The sequence below is a fragment of the Salmo salar genome, chromosome ssa09 (assembly GCF_905237065.1).
Source record: "Salmo salar chromosome ssa09, Ssal_v3.1, whole genome shotgun sequence".
Taxonomy (NCBI): domain Eukaryota; kingdom Metazoa; phylum Chordata; class Actinopteri; order Salmoniformes; family Salmonidae; genus Salmo; species Salmo salar.
Genome location: NC_059450.1, coordinates 139,377,521 through 139,404,364, shown reverse-complemented (window position 1 = coordinate 139,404,364; position 26,844 = coordinate 139,377,521). Strand labels below are relative to the sequence as shown.

General features: G+C 42.3%; 1 protein-coding gene across 1 annotated transcript in view; it reads right to left on the bottom strand.

Annotated features, from left to right (window-relative positions):
- Positions 1-26,844, bottom strand: part of LOC106613063 (chloride channel protein 2) — an 86,721-nt gene that overhangs the window by 13,092 nt on the left and 46,785 nt on the right. Inside the window, exons 13-17 of the mRNA XM_014214947.2 lie at positions 21,015-21,084; positions 20,770-20,880; positions 19,385-19,598; positions 18,206-18,339; positions 17,385-17,581 (exon numbers count right to left, since the gene is read on the bottom strand). Of these exons, the coding sequence (XP_014070422.2) occupies positions 17,385-17,581; positions 18,206-18,339; positions 19,385-19,598; positions 20,770-20,880; positions 21,015-21,084 (726 nt within the window). The remainder of the gene's footprint in view (positions 1-17,384; positions 17,582-18,205; positions 18,340-19,384; positions 19,599-20,769; positions 20,881-21,014; positions 21,085-26,844) is intronic.

The window sequence follows — 26,844 nt, the reverse complement described above, 5'->3', positions numbered from 1 at the left end:
CTCGTTCTCTGTCTGTCTCTCTCTCTGTTTGTTTCTCTCTCTATCTCTGTCTGTTTCTCGTTCTCTGTCTGTCTCTCTCTCTCTCTGTTTGTTTCTCTCTCTATCTCTGTCTGTTTCTCGTTCTCTGTCTGTCTGTCTCTCTCTGTTTGTTTCTCTCTCTATCTCTGTCTGTTTCTCGTTCTCTGTCTGTCTGTCTCTCTCTCTCTCTGTTTGTTTCTCTCTCTATCTCTGTCTGTTTCTCGTTCTCTGTCTGTCTCTCTCTCTGTTTGTTTGTTTCTCTCTCTATCTCTGTCTGTTTCTCGTTCTCTGTCTGTCTGTCTCTCTCTCTCTCTGTTTGTTTCTCTCTCTATCTCTGTCTGTTTCTCGTTCTCTGTCTGTCTCTCTCTCTGTTTGTTTGTTTCTCTCTCTATCTCTGTCTGTTTCTCGTTCTCTGTCTGTCTCTCTCTGTTTGTTTCTCTCTCTATCTCTGTCTGTTTCTCGTTCTCTGTCTGTCTCTCTCTCTGTTTGTTTCTCTCTCTATCTCTGTCTGTTTCTCGTTCTCTGTCTGTCTCTCTCTCTGTTTGTTTCTCTCTCTATCTCTGTCTGTTTCTCGTTCTCTGTCTGTCTCTCTCTCTGTTTGTTTCTCTCTCTATCTCTGTCTGTTTCTCGTTCTCTGTCTGTCTCTCTCTGTTTGTTTCTCTCTCTATCTCTGTCTGTTTCTTGTTCTCTGTCTGTCTCTCTCTCTGTTTGTTTCTCTCTCTATCTCTGTCTGTTTCTCGTTCTGTCTGTCTCTCTCTGTTTGTTTGTTTCTCTCTCTATCTCTGTCTGTTTCTCGTTCTCTGTCTCTCTCTCTCTGTTTGTTTCTCTCTCTATCTCTGTCTGTTTCTCGTTCTCTGTCTGTCTCTCTCTGTTTGTTTGTTTCTCTCTCTATCTCTGTCTGTTTCTCGTTCTCTGTCTGTCTCTCTCTGTTTGTTTCTCTCTCTATCTCTGTCTGTTTCTCGTTCTCTGTCTGTCTCTCTCTCTGTTTGTTTCTCTCTCTATCTCTGTCTGTTTCTCGTTCTCTGTCTGTCTCTCTCTCTGTTTGTTTCTCTCTCTATCTCTGTCTGTTTCTCGTTCTCTGTCTGTCTCTCTCTCTCTGTTTGTTTCTCTCTCTATCTCTGTCTGTTTCTCGTTCTCTGTCTGTCTCTCTCTTGTTTGTTTCTCTCTCTATCTCTGTCTGTTTCTCGTTCTCTGTCTGTCTCTCTCTCTGTTTGTTTCTCTCTCTATCTCTGTCTGTTTCTCGTTCTGTCTGTCTCTCTCTGTTTGTTTGTTTCTCTCTCTATCTCTGTCTGTTTCTCGTTCTCTGTCTCTCTCTCTCTGTTTGTTTCTCTCTCTATCTCTGTCTGTTTCTCGTTCTCTGTCTGTCTCTCTCTCTGTTTGTTTGTTTCTCTCTCTATCTCTGTCTGTTTCTCGTTCTCTGTCTGTCTCTCTCTGTTTGTTTCTCTCTCTATCTCTGTCTGTTTCTCGTTCTCTGTCTGTCTCTCTCTCTGTTTGTTTCTCTCTCTATCTCTGTCTGTTTCTCGTTCTCTGTATGTCTCTCTCTCTGTTTGTTTCTCTCTCTATCTCTGTCTGTTTCTCGTTCTCTGTCTGTCTCTCTCTCTCTCTGTTTGTTTCTCTCTCTATCTCTGTCTGTTTCTCGTTCTCTGTCTGTCTCTCTCTCTCTCTGTTTGTTTCTCTCTCTATCTCTGTCTGTTTCTCGTTCTCTGTCTGTCTCTCTCTCTCTCTGTTTGTTTCTCTCTCTATCTCTGTCTGTTTCTCGTTCTCTGTCTGTCTCTCTCTCTCTCTGTTTGTTTCTCTCTCTATCTCTGTCTGTTTCTCGTTCTCTGTCTGTCTCTCTCTCTGTTTGTTTCTCTCTCTATCTCTGTCTGTTTCTCGTTCTCTGTCTGTCTCTCTCTCTGTTTGTTTGTTTCTCTCTCTATCTCTGTCTGTTTCTCGTTCTCTGTCTGTCTCTCTCTCTGTTTGTTTGTTTCTCTCTCTATCTCTGTCTGTTTCTCGTTCTCTGTCTGTCTCTCTCTCTCTGTTTGTTTCTCTCTCTATCTCTGTCTGTTTCTCGTTCTCTGTCTGTCTCTCTCTCTCTGTTTGTTTCTCTCTCTATCTCTGTCTGTTTCTCGTTCTCTGTCTGTCTCTCTCTGTTTGTTTCTCTCTCTATCTCTGTCTGTTTCTCGTTCTCTGTATGTCTCTCTCTCTGTTTGTTTCTCTCTCTATCTCTGTCTGTTTCTCGTTCTCTGTCTGTCTCTCTCTCTCTCTGTTTGTTTCTCTCTCTATCTCTGTCTGTTTCTCGTTCTCTGTCTGTCTCTCTCTCTCTGTTTGTTTCTCTCTCTATCTCTGTCTGTTTCTCGTTCTCTGTCTGTCTCTCTCTCTGTTTGTTTCTCTCTCTATCTCTGTCTGTTTCTCGTTCTCTGTCTGTCTCTCTCTGTTTGTTTCTCTCTCTATCTCTGTCTGTTTCTCGTTCTCTGTCTGTCTCTCTCTCTGTTTGTTTCTCTCTCTATCTCTGTCTGTTTCTCGTTCTCTGTCTGTCTCTCTCTCTGTTTGTTTGTTTCTCTCTCTATCTCTGTCTGTTTCTCGTTCTCTGTATGTCTCTCTCTCTGTTTGTTTCTCTCTCTATCTCTGTCTGTTTCTCGTTCTCTGTCTGTCTCTCTCTCTGTTTGTTTCTCTCTCTATCTCTGTCTGTTTCTCGTTCTCTGTCTGTCTCTCTCTGTTTGTTTCTCTCTCTATCTCTGTCTGTTTCTCGTTCTCTGTCTGTCTCTCTCTCTGTTTGTTTCTCTCTCTATCTCTGTCTGTTTCTCGTTCTCTGTCTGTCTCTCTCTCTGTTTGTTTCTCTCTCTATCTCTGTCTGTTTCTCGTTCTCTGTCTGTCTCTCTCTCTGTTTGTTTCTCTCTCTATCTCTGTCTGTTTCTCGTTCTCTGTCTGTCTCTCTCTCTGTTTGTTTCTCTCTCTATCTCTGTCTGTTTCTCGTTCTCTGTCTGTCTCTCTCTCTGTTTGTTTGTTTCTCTCTCTATCTCTGTCTGTTTCTCGTTCTCTGTCTGTCTCTCTCTTGTTTGTTTCTCTCTCTATCTCTGTCTGTTTCTCGTTCTCTGTCTGTCTCTCTCTCTCTGTTTGTTTCTCTCTCTATCTCTGTCTGTTTCTCGTTCTCTGTCTGTCTCTCTCCTGTTTGTTTCTCTCTCTATCTCTGTCTGTTTCTCGTTCTCTGTCTGTCTCTCTCTCTGTTTGTTTCTCTCTCTATCTCTGTCTGTTTCTCGTTCTCTGTCTGTCTCTCTCTCTGTTTGTTTCTCTCTCTATCTCTGTCTGTTTCTCGTTCTCTGTCTGTCTCTCTCTCTCTCTGTTTGTTTCTCTCTCTATCTCTGTCTGTTTCTCGTTCTCTGTCTGTCTCTCTCTCTGTTTGTTTCTCTCTCTATCTCTGTCTGTTTCTCGTTCTCTGTCTGTCTCTCTCTCTGTTTGTTTCTCTCTCTATCTCTGTCTGTTTCTCGTTCTCTGTCTGTCTCTCTCTCTGTTTGTTTGTTTCTCTCTCTATCTCTGTCTGTTTCTCGTTCTCTGTCTGTCTCTCTCTCTGTTTGTTTCTCTCTCTATCTCTGTCTGTTTCTCGTTCTCTGTCTGTCTCTCTCTCTGTTTGTTTCTCTCTCTATCTCTGTCTGTTTCTCGTTCTCTGTCTGTCTCTCTCTCTGTTTGTTTCTCTCTCTATCTCTGTCTGTTTCTCGTTCTCTGTCTGTCTCTCTCTCTGTTTGTTTCTCTCTCTATCTCTGTCTGTTTCTCGTTCTCTGTCTGTCTCTCTCTCTTGTTTGTTTCTCTCTCTATCTCTGTCTGTTTCTCGTTCTCTGTCTGTCTCTCTCTCTGTTTGTTTCTCTCTCTATCTCTGTCTGTTTCTCGTTCTCTGTCTGTCTCTCTCTCTTGTTTGTTTCTCTCTCTATCTCTGTCTGTTTCTCGTTCTCTGTCTGTCTCTCTCTCTGTTTGTTTCTCTCTCTATCTCTGTCTGTTTCTCGTTCTCTGTCTGTCTCTCTCTTGTTTGTTTCTCTCTCTATCTCTGTCTGTTTCTCGTTCTCTGTCTGTCTCTCTCTCTGTTTGTTTCTCTCTCTATCTCTGTCTGTTTCTCGTTCTCTGTCTGTCTCTCTCTCTGTTTGTTTGTTTCTCTCTCTATCTCTGTCTGTTTCTCGTTCTCTGTCTGTCTCTCTCTCTGTTTGTTTCTCTCTCTATCTCTGTCTGTTTCTCGTTCTCTGTCTGTCTCTCTCTCTGTTTGTTTCTCTCTCTATCTCTGTCTGTTTCTCGTTCTCTGTCTGTCTCTCTCTGTTTGTTTCTCTCTCTATCTCTGTCTGTTTCTCGTTCTCTGTCTGTCTCTCTCTCTGTTTGTTTCTCTCTCTATCTCTGTCTGTTTCTCGTTCTCTGTCTGTCTCTCTCTCTCTGTTTGTTTCTCTCTCTATCTCTGTCTGTTTCTCGTTCTCTGTCTGTCTCTCTCTCTCTCTGTTTGTTTCTCTCTCTATCTCTGTCTGTTTCTCGTTCTCTGTCTGTCTCTCTCTCTTTGTTTGTTTCTCTCTCTATCTCTGTCTGTTTCTCGTTCTCTGTCTGTCTCTCTCTCTTGTTTGTTTCTCTCTCTATCTCTGTCTGTTTCTCGTTCTCTGTCTGTCTCTCTCTCTGTTTGTTTCTCTCTCTATCTCTGTCTGTTTCTCGTTCTCTGTCTGTCTCTCTCTCTGTTTGTTTCTCTCTCTATCTCTGTCTGTTTCTCTTTCTCTGTCTGTCTCTCTCTCTGTTTGTTTGTTTCTCTCTCTATCTCTGTCTGTTTCTCGTTCTCTGTCTGTCTCTCTCTCTCTGTTTGTTTCTCTCTCTATCTCTGTCTGTTTCTCGTTCTCTGTCTGTCTCTCTCTCTTGTTTGTTTCTCTCTCTATCTCTGTCTGTTTCTCGTTCTCTGTCTGTCTCTCTCTTGTTTGTTTCTCTCTCTATCTCTGTCTGTTTCTCGTTCTCTGTCTGTCTCTCTCTCTGTTTGTTTCTCTCTCTATCTCTGTCTGTTTCTCGTTCTCTGTCTGTCTCTCTCTCTCTGTTTGTTTCTCTCTCTATCTCTGTCTGTTTCTCGTTCTCTGTCTGTCTCTCTCTCTCTGTTTGTTTCTCTCTCTATCTCTGTCTGTTTCTCGTTCTCTGTCTGTCTCTCTCTCTGTTTGTTTCTCTCTCTATCTCTGTCTGTTTCTCGTTCTCTGTCTGTCTCTCTCTGTTTGTTTCTCTCTCTATCTCTGTCTGTTTCTCGTTCTCTGTCTGTCTCTCTCTCTGTTTGTTTCTCTCTCTATCTCTGTCTGTTTCTCGTTCTCTGTCTGTCTCTCTCTGTTTGTTTGTTTCTCTCTCTATCTCTGTCTGTTTCTCGTTCTCTGTATGTCTCTCTCTCTGTTTGTTTCTCTCTCTATCTCTGTCTGTTTCTCGTTCTCTGTCTGTCTCTCTCTCTGTTTGTTTCTCTCTCTATCTCTGTCTGTTTCTCGTTCTCTGTCTGTCTCTCTCTCTGTTTGTTTCTCTCTCTATCTCTGTCTGTTTCTCGTTCTCTGTCTGTCTCTCTCTCTGTTTGTTTCTCTCTCTATCTCTGTCTGTTTCTCGTTCTCTGTCTGTCTCTCTCTCTGTTTGTTTCTCTCTCTATCTCTGTCTGTTTCTCGTTCTCTGTCTGTCTCTCTCTCTGTTTGTTTCTCTCTCTATCTCTGTCTGTTTCTCGTTCTCTGTCTGTCTCTCTCTCTGTTTGTTTCTCTCTCTATCTCTGTCTGTTTCTCGTTCTCTGTCTGTCTCTCTCTGTTTGTTTGTTTCTCTCTCTATCTCTGTCTGTTTCTCGTTCTCTGTCTGTCTCTCTCTCTGTTTGTTTCTCTCTCTATCTCTGTCTGTTTCTCGTTCTCTGTCTGTCTCTCTCTGTTTGTTTGTTTCTCTCTCTATCTCTGTCTGTTTCTCGTTCTCTGTCTGTCTCTCTCTCTGTTTGTTTCTCTCTCTATCTCTGTCTGTTTCTCGTTCTCTGTCTGTCTCTCTCTCTGTTTGTTTCTCTCTCTATCTCTGTCTGTTTCTCGTTCTCTGTCTGTCTCTCTCTCTGTTTGTTTCTCTCTCTATCTCTGTCTGTTTCTCGTTCTCTGTCTGTCTCTCTCTCTCTGTTTGTTTCTCTCTCTATCTCTGTCTGTTTCTCGTTCTCTGTCTGTCTCTCTCTGTTTGTTTCTCTCTCTATCTCTGTCTGTTTCTCGTTCTCTGTCTGTCTCTCTCTCTGTTTGTTTCTCTCTCTATCTCTGTCTGTTTCTCGTTCTGTCTGTCTCTCTCTGTTTGTTTGTTTCTCTCTCTATCTCTGTCTGTTTCTCGTTCTCTGTCTGTCTCTCTCTCTGTTTGTTTCTCTCTCTATCTCTGTCTGTTTCTCGTTCTCTGTCTGTCTCTCTCTGTTTGTTTGTTTCTCTCTCTATCTCTGTCTGTTTCTCGTTCTCTGTCTGTCTCTCTCTGTTTGTTTCTCTCTCTATCTCTGTCTGTTTCTCGTTCTCTGTCTGTCTCTCTCTCTGTTTGTTTCTCTCTCTATCTCTGTCTGTTTCTCGTTCTCTGTCTGTCTCTCTCTCTGTTTGTTTCTCTCTCTATCTCTGTCTGTTTCTCGTTCTCTGTCTGTCTCTCTCTCTCTCGTTTGTTTCTCTCTCTATCTCTGTCTGTTTCTCGTTCTCTGTCTGTCTCTCTCTCTTGTTTGTTTCTCTCTCTATCTCTGTCTGTTTCTCGTTCTCTGTCTGTCTCTCTCTCTCTGTTTGTTTCTCTCTCTATCTCTGTCTGTTTCTCGTTCTCTGTCTGTCTCTCTCTCTTGTTTGTTTCTCTCTCTATCTCTGTCTGTTTCTCGTTCTCTGTCTGTCTCTCTCTCTGTTTGTTTCTCTCTCTATCTCTGTCTGTTTCTCGTTCTCTGTCTGTCTCTCTCTCTGTTTGTTTGTTTCTCTCTCTATCTCTGTCTGTTTCTCGTTCTCTGTCTGTCTCTCTCTCTGTTTGTTTGTTTCTCTCTCTATCTCTGTCTGTTTCTCGTTCTCTGTCTGTCTCTCTCTCTCGTTTGTTTCTCTCTCTATCTCTGTCTGTTTCTCGTTCTCTGTCTGTCTCTCTCTCTCTGTTTGTTTCTCTCTCTATCTCTGTCTGTTTCTCGTTCTCTGTCTGTCTCTCTCTGTTTGTTTCTCTCTCTATCTCTGTCTGTTTCTCGTTCTCTGTATGTCTCTCTCTCTGTTTGTTTCTCTCTCTATCTCTGTCTGTTTCTCGTTCTCTGTCTGTCTCTCTCTCTCTGTTTGTTTCTCTCTCTATCTCTGTCTGTTTCTCGTTCTCTGTCTGTCTCTCTCTCTTGTTTGTTTCTCTCTCTATCTCTGTCTGTTTCTCGTTCTCTGTCTGTCTCTCTCTCTGTTTGTTTCTCTCTCTATCTCTGTCTGTTTCTCGTTCTCTGTCTGTCTCTCTCTCTGTTTGTTTCTCTCTCTATCTCTGTCTGTTTCTCGTTCTCTGTCTGTCTCTCTCTTGTTTGTTTCTCTCTCTATCTCTGTCTGTTTCTCGTTCTCTGTCTGTCTCTCTCTCTTGTTTGTTTCTCTCTCTATCTCTGTCTGTTTCTCGTTCTCTGTCTGTCTCTCTCTCTGTTTGTTTCTCTCTCTATCTCTGTCTGTTTCTCGTTCTCTGTCTGTCTCTCTCTCTGTTTGTTTCTCTCTCTATCTCTGTCTGTTTCTCGTTCTCTGTCTGTCTCTCTCTCTGTTTGTTTCTCTCTCTATCTCTGTCTGTTTCTCGTTCTCTGTCTGTCTCTCTCTCTGTTTGTTTGCTCTCTCTCTATCTCTGTCTGTTTCTCGTTCTCTGTCTGTCTCTCTCTGTTTGTTTCTCTCTCTATCTCTGTCTGTTTCTCGTTCTCTGTCTGTCTCTCTCTCTGTTTGTTTCTCTCTCTATCTCTGTCTGTTTCTCGTTCTCTGTCTGTCTCTCTCTCTGTTTGTTTCTCTCTCTATCTCTGTCTGTTTCTCGTTCTCTGTCTGTCTCTCTCTCGTTTGTTTGTTTCTCTCTCTATCTCTGTCTGTTTCTCGTTCTCTGTCTGTCTCTCTCTCTGTTTGTTTCTCTCTCTATCTCTGTCTGTTTCTCGTTCTCTGTCTGTCTCTCTCTCTCTGTTTGTTTCTCTCTCTATCTCTGTCTGTTTCTCGTTCTCTGTCTGTCTCTCTCTGTTTGTTTCTCTCTCTATCTCTGTCTGTTTCTCGTTCTCTGTCTGTCTCTCTCTCTGTTTGTTTCTCTCTCTATCTCTGTCTGTTTCTCGTTCTCTGTCTGTCTCTCTCTCTGTTTGTTTCTCTCTCTATCTCTGTCTGTTTCTCGTTCTCTGTCTGTCTCTCTCTCTTTGTTTGTTTCTCTCTCTATCTCTGTCTGTTTCTCGTTCTCTGTCTGTCTCTCTCTCTGTTTGTTTCTCTCTCTATCTCTGTCTGTTTCTCGTTCTCTGTCTGTCTCTCTCTCTCGTTTGTTTCTCTCTCTATCTCTGTCTGTTTCTCGTTCTCTGTCTGTCTCTCTCTCTGTTTGTTTGTTTCTCTCTCTATCTCTGTCTGTTTCTCGTTCTCTGTCTGTCTCTCTCTCTGTTTGTTTCTCTCTCTATCTCTGTCTGTTTCTCGTTCTCTGTCTGTCTCTCTCTCTGTTTGTTTCTCTCTCTATCTCTGTCTGTTTCTCGTTCTCTGTCTGTCTCTCTCTCTGTTTGTTTCTCTCTCTATCTCTGTCTGTTTCTCGTTCTCTGTCTGTCTCTCTCTCTGTTTGTTTCTCTCTCTATCTCTGTCTGTTTCTCGTTCTCTGTCTGTCTCTCTCTCTGTTTGTTTCTCTCTCTATCTCTGTCTGTTTCTCGTTCTCTGTCTGTCTCTCTCTCTGTTTGTTTCTCTCTCTATCTCTGTCTGTTTCTCGTTCTCTGTCTGTCTCTCTCTCTTTGTTTGTTTCTCTCTCTATCTCTGTCTGTTTCTCGTTCTCTGTCTGTCTCTCTCTCTGTTTGTTTCTCTCTCTATCTCTGTCTGTTTCTCGTTCTCTGTCTGTCTCTCTCTCTGTTTGTTTCTCTCTCTATCTCTGTCTGTTTCTCGTTCTCTGTCTGTCTCTCTCTCTGTTTGTTTGTCTCTCTATCTCTGTCTGTTTCTCGTTCTCTGTCTGTCTCTCTCTCTGTTTGTTTGTTTCTCTCTCTATCTCTGTCTGTTTCTCGTTCTCTGTCTGTCCTCTCTCTGTTTGTTTCTCTCTCTATCTCTGTCTGTTTCTCGTTCTCTGTCTGTCTCTCTCTCTCTGTTTGTTTCTCTCTCTATCTCTGTCTGTTTCTCGTTCTCTGTCTGTCTCTCTCTCTGTTTGTTTCTCTCTCTATCTCTGTCTGTTTCTCGTTCTCTGTCTGTCTCTCTCTCTCTGTTTGTTTCTCTCTCTATCTCTGTCTGTTTCTCGTTCTCTGTCTGTCTCTCTCTCTGTTTGTTTCTCTCTCTATCTCTGTCTGTTTCTCGTTCTCTGTCTGTCTCTCTCTCTCTGTTTGTTTCTCTCTCTATCTCTGTCTGTTTCTCGTTCTCTGTCTGTCTCTCTCTCTTGTTTGTTTCTCTCTCTATCTCTGTCTGTTTCTCGTTCTCTGTCTGTCTCTCTCTCTCGTTTGTTTCTCTCTCTATCTCTGTCTGTTTCTCGTTCTCTGTCTGTCTCTCTCTCTGTTTGTTTCTCTCTCTATCTCTGTCTGTTTCTCGTTCTCTGTCTGTCTCTCTCTCTCTGTTTGTTTCTCTCTCTATCTCTGTCTGTTTCTCGTTCTCTGTCTGTCTCTCTCTCTTGTTTGTTTCTCTCTCTATCTCTGTCTGTTTCTCGTTCTCTGTCTGTCTCTCTCTCTGTTTGTTTCTCTCTCTATCTCTGTCTGTTTCTCGTTCTCTGTCTGTCTCTCTCTCTCTGTTTGTTTCTCTCTCTATCTCTGTCTGTTTCTCGTTCTCTGTCTGTCTCTCTCTCTGTTTGTTTCTCTCTCTATCTCTGTCTGTTTCTCGTTCTCTGTCTGTCTCTCTCTCTGTTTGTTTCTCTCTCTATCTCTGTCTGTTTCTCGTTCTCTGTCTGTCTCTCTCTCTCTGTTTGTTTCTCTCTCTATCTCTGTCTGTTTCTCGTTCTCTGTCTGTCTCTCTCTCTCTCTGTTTGTTTCTCTCTCTATCTCTGTCTGTTTCTCGTTCTCTGTCTGTCTCTCTCTCTCTGTTTGTTTCTCTCTCTATCTCTGTCTGTTTCTCGTTCTCTGTCTGTCTCTCTCTCTGTTTGTTTCTCTCTCTATCTCTGTCTGTTTCTCGTTCTCTGTCTGTCTCTCTCTCTGTTTGTTTCTCTCTCTATCTCTGTCTGTTTCTCGTTCTCTGTCTGTCTCTCTCTCTTTGTTTGTTTCTCTCTCTATCTCTGTCTGTTTCTCGTTCTCTGTCTGTCTCTCTCTCTGTTTGTTTCTCTCTCTATCTCTGTCTGTTTCTCGTTCTCTGTCTGTCTCTCTCTCTCTGTTTGTTTCTCTCTCTATCTCTGTCTGTTTCTCGTTCTCTGTCTGTCTCTCTCTCTGTTTGTTTCTCTCTCTATCTCTGTCTGTTTCTCGTTCTCTGTCTGTCTCTCTCTCTGTTTGTTTCTCTCTCTATCTCTGTCTGTTTCTCGTTCTCTGTCTGTCTCTCTCTCTGTTTGTTTCTCTCTCTATCTCTGTCTGTTTCTCGTTCTCTGTCTGTCTCTCTCTCTCTGTTTGTTTCTCTCTCTATCTCTGTCTGTTTCTCGTTCTCTGTCTGTCTCTCTCTCTGTTTGTTTCTCTCTCTATCTCTGTCTGTTTCTCGTTCTCTGTCTGTCTCTCTCTTGTTTGTTTCTCTCTCTATCTCTGTCTGTTTCTCGTTCTCTGTCTGTCTCTCTCTCTCTGTTTGTTTCTCTCTCTATCTCTGTCTGTTTCTCTTCTCTGTCTGTCTCTCTCTCGTTTGTTTCTCTCTCTATCTCTGTCTGTTTCTCGTTCTCTGTCTGTCTCTCTCTCTGTTTGTTTCTCTCTCTATCTCTGTCTGTTTCTCGTTCTCTGTCTGTCTCTCTCTGTTTGTTTGTTTCTCTCTCTATCTCTGTCTGTTTCTCGTTCTCTGTCTGTCTCTCTCTCTCTGTTTGTTTCTCTCTCTATCTCTGTCTGTTTCTCGTTCTCTGTCTGTCTCTCTCTCTGTTTGTTTCTCTCTCTATCTCTGTCTGTTTCTCGTTCTCTGTCTGTCTCTCTCTGTTTGTTTCTCTCTCTATCTCTGTCTGTTTCTCGTTCTCTGTCTGTCTCTCTCTCTCTGTTTGTTTCTCTCTCTATCTCTGTCTGTTTCTCGTTCTCTGTCTGTCTCTCTCTCTGTTTGTTTCTCTCTCTATCTCTGTCTGTTTCTCGTTCTCTGTCTGTCTCTCTCTCTGTTTGTTTCTCTCTCTATCTCTGTCTGTTTCTCGTTCTCTGTCTGTCTCTCTCTCTTCTGTTTGTTTCTCTCTCTATCTCTGTCTGTTTCTCGTTCTCTGTCTGTCTCTCTCTCTCTTGTTTGTTTCTCTCTCTATCTCTGTCTGTTTCTCGTTCTCTGTCTGTCTCTCTCTCTCTCTGTTTGTTTCTCTCTCTATCTCTGTCTGTTTCTCGTTCTCTGTCTGTCTCTCTCTCTGTTTGTTTCTCTCTCTATCTCTGTCTGTTTCTCGTTCTCTGTCTGTCTCTCTCTCTCTGTTTGTTTCTCTCTCTATCTCTGTCTGTTTCTCGTTCTCTGTCTGTCTCTCTCTGTTTGTTTCTCTCTCTATCTCTGTCTGTTTCTCGTTCTCTGTCTGTCTCTCTCTGTTTGTTTCTCTCTCTATCTCTGTCTGTTTCTCGTTCTCTGTCTGTCTCTCTCTCTGTTTGTTTCTCTCTCTATCTCTGTCTGTTTCTCGTTCTCTGTCTGTCTCTCTCTCTGTTTGTTTCTCTCTCTATCTCTGTCTGTTTCTCGTTCTCTGTCTGTCTCTCTCTCTGTTTGTTTCTCTCTCTATCTCTGTCTGTTTCTCGTTCTCTGTCTGTCTCTCTCTCTGTTTGTTTCTCTCTCTATCTCTGTCTGTTTCTCGTTCTCTGTCTGTCTCTCTCTCTCTCTGTTTGTTTCTCTCTCTATCTCTGTCTGTTTCTCGTTCTCTGTCTGTCTCTCTCTCTGTTTGTTTCTCTCTCTATCTCTGTCTGTTTCTCGTTCTCTGTCTGTCTCTCTCTCTGTTTGTTTCTCTCTCTATCTCTGTCTGTTTCTCGTTCTCTGTCTGTCTCTCTCTCTGTTTGTTTCTCTCTCTATCTCTGTCTGTTTCTCGTTCTCTGTCTGTCTCTCTCTGTTTGTTTGTTTCTCTCTCTATCTCTGTCTGTTTCTCGTTCTCTGTATGTCTCTCTCTCTGTTTGTTTCTCTCTCTATCTCTGTCTGTTTCTCGTTCTCTGTCTGTCTCTCTCTCTGTTTGTTTCTCTCTCTATCTCTGTCTGTTTCTCGTTCTCTGTCTGTCTCTCTCTCTGTTTGTTTCTCTCTCTATCTCTGTCTGTTTCTCGTTCTCTGTCTGTCTCTCTCTCTGTTTGTTTCTCTCTCTATCTCTGTCTGTTTCTCGTTCTCTGTCTGTCTCTCTCTCTCTGTTTGTTTCTCTCTCTATCTCTGTCTGTTTCTCGTTCTCTGTCTGTCTCTCTCTCTCTGTTTGTTTCTCTCTCTATCTCTGTCTGTTTCTCGTTCTCTGTCTGTCTCTCTCTCTGTTTGTTTCTCTCTCTATCTCTGTCTGTTTCTCGTTCTCTGTCTGTCTCTCTCTGTTTGTTTCTCTCTCTATCTCTGTCTGTTTCTCGTTCTCTGTCTGTCTCTCTCTCTCTGTTTGTTTCTCTCTCTATCTCTGTCTGTGTCTCTCTCTGTTTGTTTCTCTCTCTATCTCTGTCTGTTTCTCGTTCTCTGTCTGTCTCTCTCTCTCTGTTTGTTTCTCTCTCTATCTCTGTCTGTTTCTCGTTCTCTGTCTGTCTCTCTCTGTTTGTTTGTTTCTCTCTCTATCTCTGTCTGTTTCTCGTTCTCTGTCTGTCTCTCTCTCTCTGTTTGTTTCTCTCTCTATCTCTGTCTGTTTCTCGTTCTCTGTCTGTCTCTCTCTCTCTGTTTGTTTCTCTCTCTATCTCTGTCTGTTTCTCGTTCTCTGTCTGTCTCTCTCTCTGTTTGTTTCTCTCTCTATCTCTGTCTGTTTCTCGTTCTCTGTCTGTCTCTCTCTCTCTGTTTGTTTCTCTCTCTATCTCTGTCTGTTTCTCGTTCTCTGTCTGTCTCTCTCTCTGTTTGTTTCTCTCTCTATCTCTGTCTGTTTCTCGTTCTCTGTCTGTCTCTCTCTCTGTTTGTTTCTCTCTCTATCTCTGTCTGTTTCTCGTTCTCTGTCTGTCTCTCTCTCTCTCTGTTTGTTTCTCTCTCTATCTCTGTCTGTTTCTCGTTCTCTGTCTGTCTCTCTCTCTCTCTGTTTGTTTCTCTCTCTATCTCTGTCTGTTTCTCGTTCTCTGTCTGTCTCTCTCTCTCTCTGTTTGTTTCTCTCTCTATCTCTGTCTGTTTCTCGTTCTCTGTCTGTCTCTCTCTCTGTTTGTTTCTCTCTCTATCTCTGTCTGTTTCTCGTTCTCTGTCTGTCTCTCTCTCTGTTTGTTTCTCTCTCTATCTCTGTCTGTTTCTCGTTCTCTGTCTGTCTCTCTCTGTTTGTTTCTCTCTCTATCTCTGTCTGTTTCTCGTTCTCTGTCTGTCTCTCTCTGTTTGTTTCTCTCTCTATCTCTGTCTGTTTCTCGTTCTCTGTCTGTCTCTCTCTGTTTGTTTCTCTCTCTATCTCTGTCTGTTTCTCGTTCTCTGTCTGTCTCTCTCTGTTTGTTTGTTTCTCTCTCTATCTCTGTCTGTTTCTCGTTCTCTGTCTCTCTCTCTCTGTTTGTTTCTCTCTCTATCTCTGTCTGTTTCTCGTTCTCTGTCTGTCTCTCTCTCTGTTTGTTTCTCTCTCTATCTCTGTCTGTTTCTCGTTCTCTGTCTGTCTCTCTCTGTTTGTTTCTCTCTCTATCTCTGTCTGTTTCTCGTTCTCTGTCTGTCTCTCTCTCTGTTTGTTTCTCTCTCTATCTCTGTCTGTTTCTCGTTCTCTGTCTGTCTCTCTCTCTGTTTGTTTCTCTCTCTATCTCTGTCTGTTTCTCGTTCTCTGTATGTCTCTCTCTCTGTTTGTTTCTCTCTCTATCTCTGTCTGTTTCTCGTTCTCTGTCTGTCTCTCTCTGTCTGTTTCTCTCTCTATCTCTGTCTGTTTCTCGTTCTCTGTCTGTCTCTCTCTCTCTGTTTGTTTCTCTCTCTATCTCTGTCTGTTTCTCGTTCTCTGTCTGTCTCTCTCTCTCTGTTTGTTTCGCTCTCTATCTCTGTCTGTTTCTCGTTCTCTGTCTGTCTCTCTCTCTCTGTTTGTTTCTCTCTCTATCTCTGTCTGTTTCTCGTTCTCTGTCTGTCTCTCTCTGTTTGTTTCTCTCTCTATCTCTGTCTGTTTCTCGTTCTCTGTCTGTCTCTCTCTGTTTGTTTGTTTCTCTCTCTATCTCTGTCTGTTTCTCGTTCTCTGTCTGTCTCTCTCTGTTTGTTTCTCTCTCTATCTCTGTCTGTTTCTCGTTCTCTGTCTGTCTCTCTCTGTTTGTTTCTCTCTCTATCTCTGTCTGTTTCTCGTTCTCTGTCTGTCTCTCTCTGTTTGTTTCTCTCTCTATCTCTGTCTGTTTCTCGTTCTCTGTCTGTCTCTCTCTGTTTGTTTCTCTCTCTATCTCTGTCTGTTTCTCGTTCTCTGTCTGTCTCTCTCTCTGTTTGTTTGTTTCTCTCTCTATCTCTGTCTGTTTCTCGTTCTCTGTATGTCTCTCTCTCTGTTTGTTTCTCTCTCTATCTCTGTCTGTTTCTCGTTCTCTGTCTGTCTCTCTCTCTGTTTGTTTCTCTCTCTATCTCTGTCTGTTTCTCGTTCTCTGTCTGTCTCTCTCTCTCTGTTTGTTTCTCTCTCTATCTCTGTCTGTTTCTCGTTCTCTGTCTGTCTCTCTCTCTCTCTGTTTGTTTCTCTCTCTATCTCTGTCTGTTTCTCGTTCTCTGTCTGTCTCTCTCTCTCTCTGTTTGTTTCTCTCTCTATCTCTGTCTGTTTCTCGTTCTCTGTCTGTCTCTCTCTCTCTCTGTTTGTTTCTCTCTCTATCTCTGTCTGTTTCTCGTTCTCTGTCTGTCTCTCTCTCTGTTTGTTTCTCTCTCTATCTCTGTCTGTTTCTCGTTCTCTGTATGTCTCTCTCTCTGTTTGTTTCTCTCTCTATCTCTGTCTGTTTCTCGTTCTCTGTATGTCTCTCTCTCTGTTTGTTTCTCTCTCTATCTCTGTCTGTTTCTCGTTCTCTGTCTGTCTCTCTCTCTGTTTGTTTCTCTCTCTATCTCTGTCTGTTTCTCGTTCTCTGTCTGTCTCTCTCTGTTTGTTTCTCTCTCTATCTCTGTCTGTTTCTCGTTCTCTGTCTGTCTCTCTCTCTGTTTGTTTCTCTCTCTATCTCTGTCTGTTTCTCGTTCTCTGTCTGTCTCTCTCTCTGTTTGTTTCTCTCTCTATCTCTGTCTGTTTCTCGTTCTCTGTCTGTCTCTCTCTGTTTGTTTCTCTCTCTATCTCTGTCTGTTTCTCGTTCTCTGTCTGTCTCTCTCTCTCTGTTTGTTTCTCTCTCTATCTCTGTCTGTTTCTCGTTCTCTGTCTGTCTCTCTCTCTGTTTGTTTGTTTCTCTCTCTATCTCTGTCTGTTTCTCGTTCTCTGTATGTCTCTCTCTCTGTTTGTTTCTCTCTCTATCTCTGTCTGTTTCTCGTTCTCTGTCTGTCTCTCTCTGTTTGTTTCTCTATCTCTGTCTGTTTCTCGTTCTCTGTCTGTCTCTCTCTGTTTGTTTCTCTCTCTATCTCTGTCTGTTTCTCGTTCTCTGTCTGTCTCTCTCTGTTTGTTTGTTTCTCTCTCTATCTCTGTCTGTTTCTCGTTCTCTGTCTGTCTCTCTCTGTTTGTTTCTCTCTCTATCTCTGTCTGTTTCTCGTTCTCTGTCTGTCTCTCTCTCTGTTTGTTTGTTTCTCTCTCTATCTCTGTCTGTTTCTCGTTCTCTGTCTGTCTCTCTCTCTGTTTGTTTCTCTCTCTATCTCTGTCTGTTTCTCGTTCTCTGTCTGTCTCTCTCTGTTTGTTTCTCTATCTCTGTCTGTTTCTCGTTCTCTGTCTGTCTCTCTCTGTTTGTTTCTCTCTCTATCTCTGTCTGTTTCTCGTTCTCTGTCTGTCTCTCTCTGTTTGTTTGTTTCTCTCTCTATCTCTGTCTGTTTCTCGTTCTCTGTCTGTCTCTCTCTGTTTGTTTCTCTCTCTATCTCTGTCTGTTTCTCGTTCTCTGTCTGTCTCTCTCTCTGTTTGTTTCTCTCTCTATCTCTGTCTGTTTCTCGTTCTCTGTCTGTCTCTCTCTCTCTGTTTGTTTCTCTCTCTCTCTCTGTCTGTTTCTCGTTCTCTGTCTGTCTCTCTCTCTGTTTGTTTCTCTCTCTATCTCTGTCTGTTTCTCGTTCTCTGTATGTCTCTCTCTCTGTTTGTTTCTCTCTCTATCTCTGTCTGTTTCTCGTTCTCTGTCTGTCTCTCTCTGTTTGTTTGTTTCTCTCTCTATCTCTGTCAGTCTGTGTCTCTCTGTCTCAATTCAATTCAAAGGGCTGTAATGACATGGGAAACATATGTTAACACTGCCAAAGGAAGTGAAGTAGATAGTAAACATTACACTCATAGAAGTTCCAAAAGAATAAAGACATTACAAATGTGATATTATGTATATATACAGTGTTGTAACGATGTGCAAATGGTTAAAGTACAAAAGGGAAAATAAATAAACATAAATATGGGTTGTATTTACAATGGTGTTTGTTCTTCACTGGTTGCCAGTGGAAGTGCAGCTCAGTTTCCACCTCATTTTGTGGGCAGTGTGCACATAGCCTGTTTTCTCTTCAGAGCCAGGTCTGCCTACTGCGGCCTTTCTCATTAGCAAGGCTATGCTCACTGAGTCTGTACATAGTCAGAGCTTTCCTTAAGTTTGGGTCAGTCACAGTGGTCAGGTATTCTGCCACTGTGTACTCTCTGTTTAGGGCCAAATAGCATTCTAGTTTGTTCTGTTTTTTTGTTAATTCTTTCCAATGTGTCAAGTAATTCTCTTTTTGTTTTCTCATGATTTGGTTGGGTCTAATTGTGTTGCTGTCCTGGGGCTCTGTGTTTTTGTTTTTGTGTTTGTGAACACCCCAGGACTCTCTCTCTCCCTCTGTCTGTCTCTCTCTCCTGGCCTCTTACTGATGGGACAGTAAAGGCTTGTTAAAACTCTTTCTCTCACAGATACAGCCAATATCAACCATGAGACTAGAAGAATTTCATATCATTTTATTTCCCCTTTCACTATGAAAAGTGCCTAGGTTCTCTTTCACTGATCCAGTCTTCAAGACTGAGGGTAAGCACCACATCTTATACAGATGTATTTGTACTTTTACCTTATTGACCTGGAAGTGGACTTCCTGGTTGACCATGGTGGAGCCGTCCTCGCTGCTTGGGTGGGAGACCACCGACAGGCGCTTCTCAGCAGCAGCCCGGTCTCTCAGGTACTTCAGCCTCCGTGGCCGGCCCAGCTGTAGGGACAGGAGGGCCTGGAGCTGGGCACGCTCAATAGAACCCAGCAGGATCATCGACTCTGAGGGGGGGACGAGGGGGTAGAGGTGGAGAAGGAGAGAAAGTAAGAAGGGAGTGAGGGGTGAAGAGAGGACAGAGATGATGGGCAGAGGAGAAGAAGAATGATGGAAGAGAGGAGAAATGGAGAGAGAGGGGCCAGGAGATTAGAGTGAGAGGAGGGGGAGGACAGAGTGGGAAGATGGGATGAAGGAGAGGAGAAGAGGTATTTTAGAACAGTAGTTAATGTGCAGACTGCAGGGGACTCCTAACGAATCACAACAACATGGTGAGTGATGTAACTGAGAACAGCCAGGAGTCTGAGTGTGTGTGTGTGTGTGTGTGTGTGTGTGTGTGTGTGTGTGTGTGTGTGTGTGTGTGTGTTACACAACAGGGTACAGTACAGTGTGTATGAGGGGGTATGTTTGTTTGTTTTAAATAATTGCCTTTTGTTTGGAATTTGTTTATTATGTCTTGGTTAAATGCCCCAGCTAATTGCTTTGGCATCGCTGCACAATTACAACAGACTTGGCATAAGAATACATAACTTGAATGTGTGTGTGGGGAACTTTTATTTGACTGAAAATGTTCTGTGGTGTCTGTAATGTGTGTGTATGCATGTGTGTTTGTGGGCGTGTGAGTGTCTCACCACTGGACTCGAGCAGGGCTAGGGTCTTGAGGTGTCCAGACAGTAGTACATCATGCAGGTCTCTGTAGCAGCAGTTGAGGGTGATGTACATCACATCCCTGATCATGATGTCCTCCACACAAATATTATACTTCCTGAAGGATGATAGGAGAGAGGGATGACGAGGGGAGGAGTGGAAGAGAGGGAGGGGGTATTAGCACCCCCCATACAGTCAGTACAGGTTTCCTTTGACTCAGGTTTATTAGACAAAAGCAATGTCACAAAAGAAGAAATGTTCTAAAGATCGACAACATTTGTAACTGTTCAACAGGGGGCATGTTTTGTCATCACGTAACTATAAAACTCCACTCCACATTTCATTCTAAAGGCGTACTGCTAGCAAAATCTATTGTTCAACTATAAAAATAAGGTTTCTTTGCAGGACATGGATTTTCCTGACTCAAGAATGACTGAATTGCTTCACCTTGCTTTTCTGGTTGGCTGGCAAGTTTCACCATCCAATTATTTCAGATCTAGGCCTACAGGAGTGCAAGTTTCACCGTGGCAATATGTTGGCACATGATAATTATTAGAATATGGAAAATATTAGTAAATGAATGCATTCTATCCATGCTGGTGTTCGTGGACTACCTGAGACATGAAACAGATAGGTGGGAGGGCAAACAGGCGGTCACGCAATTTGTCTAAATGGGTAACACTTCAACCACTTCATTATTCGACACTAGGTTTTTGTGAAAAACTTTTAAAAAAATTGTACGTGTGACATCATCGTGTCCAGCTGTTTTTTGGACAAAAGATAGTTCAATGAAATGCACAGTAGCAGGCAATTGTCACATTGATTTTCTATGCAAACGTTCTAAATGTCGACCAAAAGTAATTGGACAAGTTAATGGAAACATAGCTTGTTAATGGAAACATAGCTTGTTAATGGAAACATAGCTTGTTAATGGAAACATAGCTTGTGAGTGATGACTGTTAGAAAATGGGAACAAAAGGTTAACCCTCAGGTAGCGTAGTGGTTAGAGTGATGGGCCAGTAACTGAAAGCTTGCTGTTTCAAATACCAGGCCTGACAATGTGAAAAATCTGTTGATTTATCCTTGAGCAAGGCACTTAACCCTACTTTGCTCCAGGGGTGCTGTTGATAGATAGATAGACAGATAGGTGTAGTCCTACGTACTCGTGGTGACCCCAGCCCAGCTCAGGGAGGTAAGGTAGTTTCTTGATCATGATGAGGGAGTCATATAGCGAGGGCTGGAGGGACTGGGCCACGGCGTTGGCCAGTATCACCGCTATCATCACCGGCAGGATGTGGCTGATCTGACCCGTCAACTCAAACACAACAACTGCAGTTGACACTGTGTGAGTGACTGCTCCAGACAGGGCCGCCGCACCTGGGAGGAGAGGGGAGAGGAGGAGGAGAAGAGAAGGGAAGAACAGAGGAGAGGTGGGAGAGAAGGAAAGAAGAAAGGCGAGAGGAAAGGAGAGGAGGGAATGGGTACAGATGAAGGTTGAGGTTACTGTCCTTGACATGACTAAAGTAGTAAAAGCAATATCATTGTAATCATACTTCTCTTCACCTCAACTCTATACTGATTATTCATCAATAATACTGGAGCAACAAAGTGAGGAGGGAGGGATGAGAGGGGAGGGAGGGAGACGGTAGGTAGAGACAAGGGTTGAATTGAGATTACTTTGTATCTCACACATTTTATTAATTTAAGAACCGTTATTGAAGCGAAAAAGAGATGAGTGGATAAAATGAGAAAAAATAAGGAGTTGAGAGAGTGGGTGGGAGAGGGGGTGCAGAGATAGAGGGGAGGGAGGGAAGGTTGATTATTCCTAACTTTATTAGGAGGGAGGAGAGAGGGAGCAAGAGAGCAAGAGAACGAGAGTGAGAAAAAGGGAGAGAGAGCGACTGAGAGAAAGATAGTGAGAGAAAGAGAGGGCAAATCTAGCCATGCTGAGGTGAAAGAGGGCTCATCAGAGAGAGACAGAAAGCTGAGGTGAAAGAGGGCTCATCAGAGAGAGACAGAAAGCTGAGGTGAGTGAACAACATCAGCACCCATTAGACACAAACACAGATGACATCAACCCCAACACTGAACAACAGCATAATCAGCACAACAGTCAACAACAATGCTAACAGAATCACTCATAACAACAACGTTAAAGGAAAATTCCACCCAAAAACAATCTTTTGGTATTTGTTGCATTAGTCAATTGTTGATATAGTCCCAAATGTTTTGCTTGTCAGCAATCAAGTTTTCAAGATTTGAAACTTTCAAAATACAGAAATCATCCACGTATGACGCAGTTTGATTTCTGTACTTTGAAAGTTACATATCTTGAAAACTTGATTGCTGGCAAGCAAAACATTTGGGACTTGCCAAAGGGGACATCATATTGTTTTTGTCTGTGACATAAAGGGCTTACTGTATCTGGCTTTGCACTACCTAACTTTTACAATAATGGTGCCTAGTGTCTAGTCTTGAATAGGTATTGTTAATCTTGTCTATCTGTACCAAACTTTGCCTTTGTGTGTATATTTCTACAGTAACTCACCTACGGCTGCGTACACTCCTGGCTCTATGGGGTAGATGGTGCCATCAGAGTGGACGCCATCAGGGAACCAGGCGGCCATGCTCTCCCCGACCAGACGGCCAAACGCTGCCCCTAGAACACACAAACACACACACATTGTTAATGAGAGAGTAACATAATGTTACACAGACACTCACAAGACTGAATAGCATATCCACAGGGTTAACATTATTGTTGAAACACACACATTCGCACACAATTCTTACCAATGACGAAGACAGGCATGAAGGCTCCACAGGGCACAGGCATGGTCATGGCCAGAGCAGACATCCAGAACTGAGACAGACAGAGACAGAGTCACACCGGGAACAGTGTGGCATTTCAATTAGGGAACAGGACAATCTTTCAATTAAAGAGATGTTACCAGAAGTTTTAGATACTTTTTTGACAGTTTTTCTGAAAGTAGCGCACACGCGCCAAAAGTGGTCCCCGAAAATCACGTACGGTGTCACATACAGTTGAAGTGGGAAGTTTACATCCACTTATGTTGGAGTCATTAAAACTCGTTTTTCAACCTCTCCACGAATGTCTTGTTAACAAACTATAGTTTTGGCAAGTTGGTTAGGACATCTACTTTGTGCGTGGCAAAAGTCATTTTTCCAACAATTGTTTACAGACAGATTATTTAACTTATAATTCACTGTATCACAATTCCAGTGGGTCAGAAGTTTACATACACTAAGTTGACTGTGCCTTTAAACAGCTTGGAAAATTACAGAAAATGATGGATTTAGAAGCTTCTAATAGGCTAATTGACATAATTTGAGTCAATTGGAGGCGTACCTGTGGATGTATTTCAAGGCCTACCTTCAAACTCAGTGCCTCTTTGCTTAACATCATGGGAAAATCAAAAGAAATCATCCAAGACCTCAGAAAAAAAAATTGTAGACCTCCACAAGTCTGGTTCATCATTGGGAGCAATTTCCAAATGCCTGAAGGTATCACGTTCATCTGTACAAACAATAGCACGCAAATATAAACACCATGGGACCACGCAGCCATTATACCGCTCAGGAAGGAGACGCATTCTGTCTCCTAGACATGAACGTACTTTGGTGCGAAAAGTGCAAATCAATCCCAGAACAACAGCAAAGAACCTTGTGAAGATGCTGGAGGAAACAGGTACAAAAGTGCCTTTTTCCACAGTAAAACGAGTCCTATATCAACATAACCTGAAAGGCCGCTCAGCAAGGAAGAAGCCACTGCTCCAAAACCGCCATAAAAAGCCAGACTACGGTTTGGAACTGCACATGGGGACAAAGATCGTACTTTTTGGAGAAATGTCCTCTGGTCTGATGAAACAAAAATAGAACTGTTTGGCCATAATGACTATCGTTATGTTTGGAGGAAAAAGGGGGAGGCTTGAAAGCCGAAGAACACCATCCCAACCGTGAAGCACGGGGGTGGCAGCATCATGTTGTGGTGGTGCTTTGCTACAGGAGGGATTGGTGCACTTCACAAAATAGATGGCGTCATGAGGAAGGGAAATTATGTGGACATATTGAAGCAACATCTCAAGACATCAGTCAGGAAGTTAAAGCTTGGTTGCAAATGGGTCTTCCAAATGGACAATGACCACAAGCATACTTCCAAAGTTGTGGCAAAATGGCTTAAGGACAACAAAGTCAAGGTATTGGAGTGGCCATCACAAAGCCCTGACCTCAATCCCATAGAAAAATTGTGGGCAGAACTGAAAAAGTGTGTGCGAGCAAGGTGGCCTACAAACCTGACTCAGTTACACCAGCTCTGTCAGGAGGAATGGGCCAAAATTCACCCAACGTATTGTGGGAAGCTTGTGGAAGGCTACCCGAAACATTTGACCTAAGTTAAACAATTTAAAGGCAATGCTACCAAATACTAATTGAGTGTATGTAAACTTCTGACCCACTGGGAATATGAAGAAATAAATAAAAGCTGAAATAAATCATTCTCTCTACTATTATTCGGACATTTCACATTCTTAAAATAAAGTGGTGATCCTAACTGACCTAAGACAGGGAATTTGTACTAGGATTAAATGTCAGGAATTGTGAAAAACTGAGTTTAAATGTATTTGGCTAAGGTGTATTTAAACTTCCGACTTCAACTGTATTTGCAGATATGTGCACCACGTCATTCGTCTTTTTCTCTGTCTGCTGTGTGTACATGTGCATGGAATTTGCACTGAGCCATTGGGCCCACCCTTCAACCTCATTGGGTAACGCTTGGTAGGCCTGGGCCAGCCTTCTTTCACTGTGCAACCTCATTAGACCTGATCACATGATTGTGCCTTCTCCGGGAAAAAATGGCATGCACGTAGCTCTCTCTCTCTCACTCACTCACTCAAGCCGGCCATAGATTGGAACTGGCCTACCTGGTTAAATAAAGCTGAAATAAATTAAATAAAAAGAGGTAGCTTAATCCAGCCATAACTCTGCTAATAATGTAGCTATAACGCTATTAATAATGTAGCTAGAATGCTATTAATAATTAATACTATTAATGATGTCAGGCCTGAAAGAGAGCTATATCTAGATATTGAATTATAGGGTCGTTCATGAAAGACAAAGGCCGAAAAATTATGGATATTGGATGTTTTTCCGAGATGGCCTCAAGGAAGAGAAACCTTGTTGCCTCATTCAGTCCATAAACGTCATCTTCAGTCGAAAGGTAAGAGACTGAGCTCTAGCATTAGCTAGGCTACTCAACAGTCTGTGTCATAGCATGCTTTCAAAGCTAACATAGATAGCTAGCATTCATGGTAAATGCATCATACTGTCCATCTAGCCAACTGAAACCCATTTCAAAATGGGAAATCACTCTACTAATATATGTATGTTGTGTATCTTTGTAGCTGCATAGAATCTCTTATTAACTGGCTAAAATGGTGGACATAGATATTTGTAACTACTAGTGTCTAGCTAGCTGGCTAGGCTATGTTTACAACTGGTCTACTTTAACTATATGAAACATTAGTAAAGGGTGTCAAGGACCTGAATTCAACACTGTGGAAGACGCTACATTGCATTCTGTCAAACATGCTTGCCATCGCCACAACCTGGACTGGTGCAGGAGATAACGCCTGTTTCAAGGGCTTGTTTCTAAAGACTATGCTTCAAGTTTTGTTATTATTAAATGTGTTACTTTTAAGTACATTTTTAAATCTCGTTGCGTAAGACCTTGTGTAATTGAAATGTAACTAAATGTTCATTCTTTGTGTATAAAAAAAGAACCCTCTTTGTGTAATAGAAAGAACCCTGCAACCCGGGATGCCACGGACGAGGGGTCCAGATTCAGGTCGTCCTTTACCTGAAAGGGGCCTCCGATTGTGAAGGCGGGAGAAGGCGGTGCACAGGGGAGAGGGATCCGCTGCAGTGAGGATCAACATCAAGTCTCGGACCACCTATCTCAAAACCAGCCCACTTTAGTTTTATGGACCAATGCAATAGTTATCCTGTTAGGGCTAGGGGGCAGTATTGACACGGCTGGATAAAAAACGTACCCGATTTAATCTGGTTACTACTCCTGCCCAGTAACGAGAATATGCATATAATTATTGGCTTTGGATAGAAAACACCCTAAAGTTTCTAAAACTGTTTGAATGGTGTCTGTGAGTATAACAGAACTCATATGGCAGGCAAAAACCTGAGAAGATTTCATGCAGGAAGTGGCCTGTCTGACAAGGTGTCGTTCTTCTTGTCTCTGTTTATTGAAGAGTGAGGATCTTAGCTGTCCCGTGACACTTCCTACGGCTGCCATAGGTTCTCAGAAGGCGGCAAAATGCTGAATCGTGGCTTTGCAGGCTCTGGCTGAAACAAAGTAGCGAGTTTGGGTAGTGGCTGGTTACAGTACTGTGAGACTCAGGCTCGTGCCCGCGTCGACCGAAAGCTTTGTTTTCTTTCCTCTGTTTAGCTAAATGGACATTCCCGGTCTGAAAATTATCGCTTTTTTACGAGAAAAATGGCATAAAAATGGATTTTAAACAGCGGTTGACATGCTTCGAAGTACGGTAATGGAATATTTAGATTTTTTTTGTCACGAATTGCGCCATGCACGCGACCCTGATTTACCATTTCGGATAGTTTCTGGAACGCACAAACAAAACGCCGCTATTCGGATATAACGATGGATTATTTTGGACCAAACCAACATTTGTTATTGAAGTAGCAGTCCTGCGAGTGCATTCTGACGAAGACAACAAAAGGTAATCAAACTTTTGTAATAGTAAATCTGATATTGGTGAGTGCTAAACTTGCCGGATGTCTAAATAGCTAGCCCGTGATGGCTGGGCTATGTACTTAGAATATTGCAAAATGTGCTTTCACCAAAAAGCTATTTTAAAATCGGACATATCGAGTGCATAGAGGAGTTCTGTATTATAATTCTTAAAATAATTGTTATGCTTTTTGTGAACGTTTATCGTGAGTAATTTAGTAAATTGTTAGTGAATTCGCCGGAAGTTTGCGGGGGGTATGCTAGTTCTGAACGTCACATGCTATTGTAAAAAGCTGGTTTTTGATATAAATATGAACTTGATTGAACAAAACATGCATGTATTGTATAACATAATGTCCTAGGGTTGTCATCTGATGAAGATCATCAAAGGTTAGTGCTGCATTTAGCTGTCTTCTGGGTTTTTGTGACATTATATGCTAGCTTGAAAAATGGGTGTCTGATTATTTCTGGCTTGGTACTCTGCTGACATAATCTAATGTTTTGCTTTCGTTGTAAAGCCTTTTTGAAATCGGACAGTGTGGTTAGATTAACGAGAGTCTTGTCTTTAAATAGCTGTAAAATAGTCATATGTTTGAGAAATTGAAGTAATAGCATTTCAAAGGTTTTGAAAATCGCGCCACAGGATTCAACTGGCTGTTACGTAGGTGGGACGAATTCGTCCCGCCTGCCCCAGAGAGGTTAAGTCACCTAACTCCACTATGTAGACATACTTTCATTATAATTCTATGCTGCTACTGCACTGTAGTTATTCTACTCTTTGCACAAACAATGTCCATTCCATACTATATTCCTATAGGTATTTTTTTCTTCTTTTTTGTGTACTTTTACAATGTCACTTATTTTATTCCTTTACTATGTCACTTTGAATACTATGTCACTTTTGTTGCTGTGTGATTTGACTGGATTTATTTGTTGTCACCTGTTGATCCAGGGAACATGGACTGGCACTCTTCATCTGATCATTTGCGCACACATAATCATTTACAGTAGTTGTACATATTGGAAATCACAAACCGTTTTTTAAATGGCATCCAATATCTTAAATAATACAAATCTATAAATATATTTTAAAAATACTGGAAATATGGAGTAGGCACGCCGCTGGATTACAGCATGTCACTGAATTGCCATATAAATCCTTAGTCATATCTTGTGCATATATTTTTTGACAGTAAAGAATCTGATTGTTAACTGGGCTTTGTTTGTCATGTCATAGCCATGTTTTTTTACTTTAAAAGGACGTGTCACTGTTATGTTATATTTGTAATGGAGAAGGGATACAACGGTACAACAAAAGAGAAACAAGTAGTGATGCATTTCCAATAACACAGATTCTGTGTTATTACATAGCAACTACCATCTCTGTTTCCAGGTAACACTGTGGGCTAGCTGGGATGTTTAAAGGTCTTTAACAGTATAACTAAAGATAAACAGGTAATGTTGCATTTTCCAGCACTGATTCAGCGTAAGAGACCAAGATGGTGCCAACAGCGGCCCACCTCGCTTCTAGTCCTTAGTATTTTTTTTTTTTAATGTATTATTTCTTACATTGTTAGCCCAGAAAATTGTATGTGTTATTACATACAGCCGGGAAGAACTATTGGATATCAGAGCAGTGGTAACTCACCAGCATCATCAGCATTACGACCAGGAATACGACTTTCCCGAAGCGGATCCTTTGTTAGCACCACCCAGGGCATTTGAACTGATCCCAGAGGCCGACCCAAAACAACGCCGCCGGAGGAGAGGAATTCGGAGCGGTCTTCTAGTCAGACTTAGGAGGTGCGCACACCACCCACTTCTTCCAAGTATATTACTCGC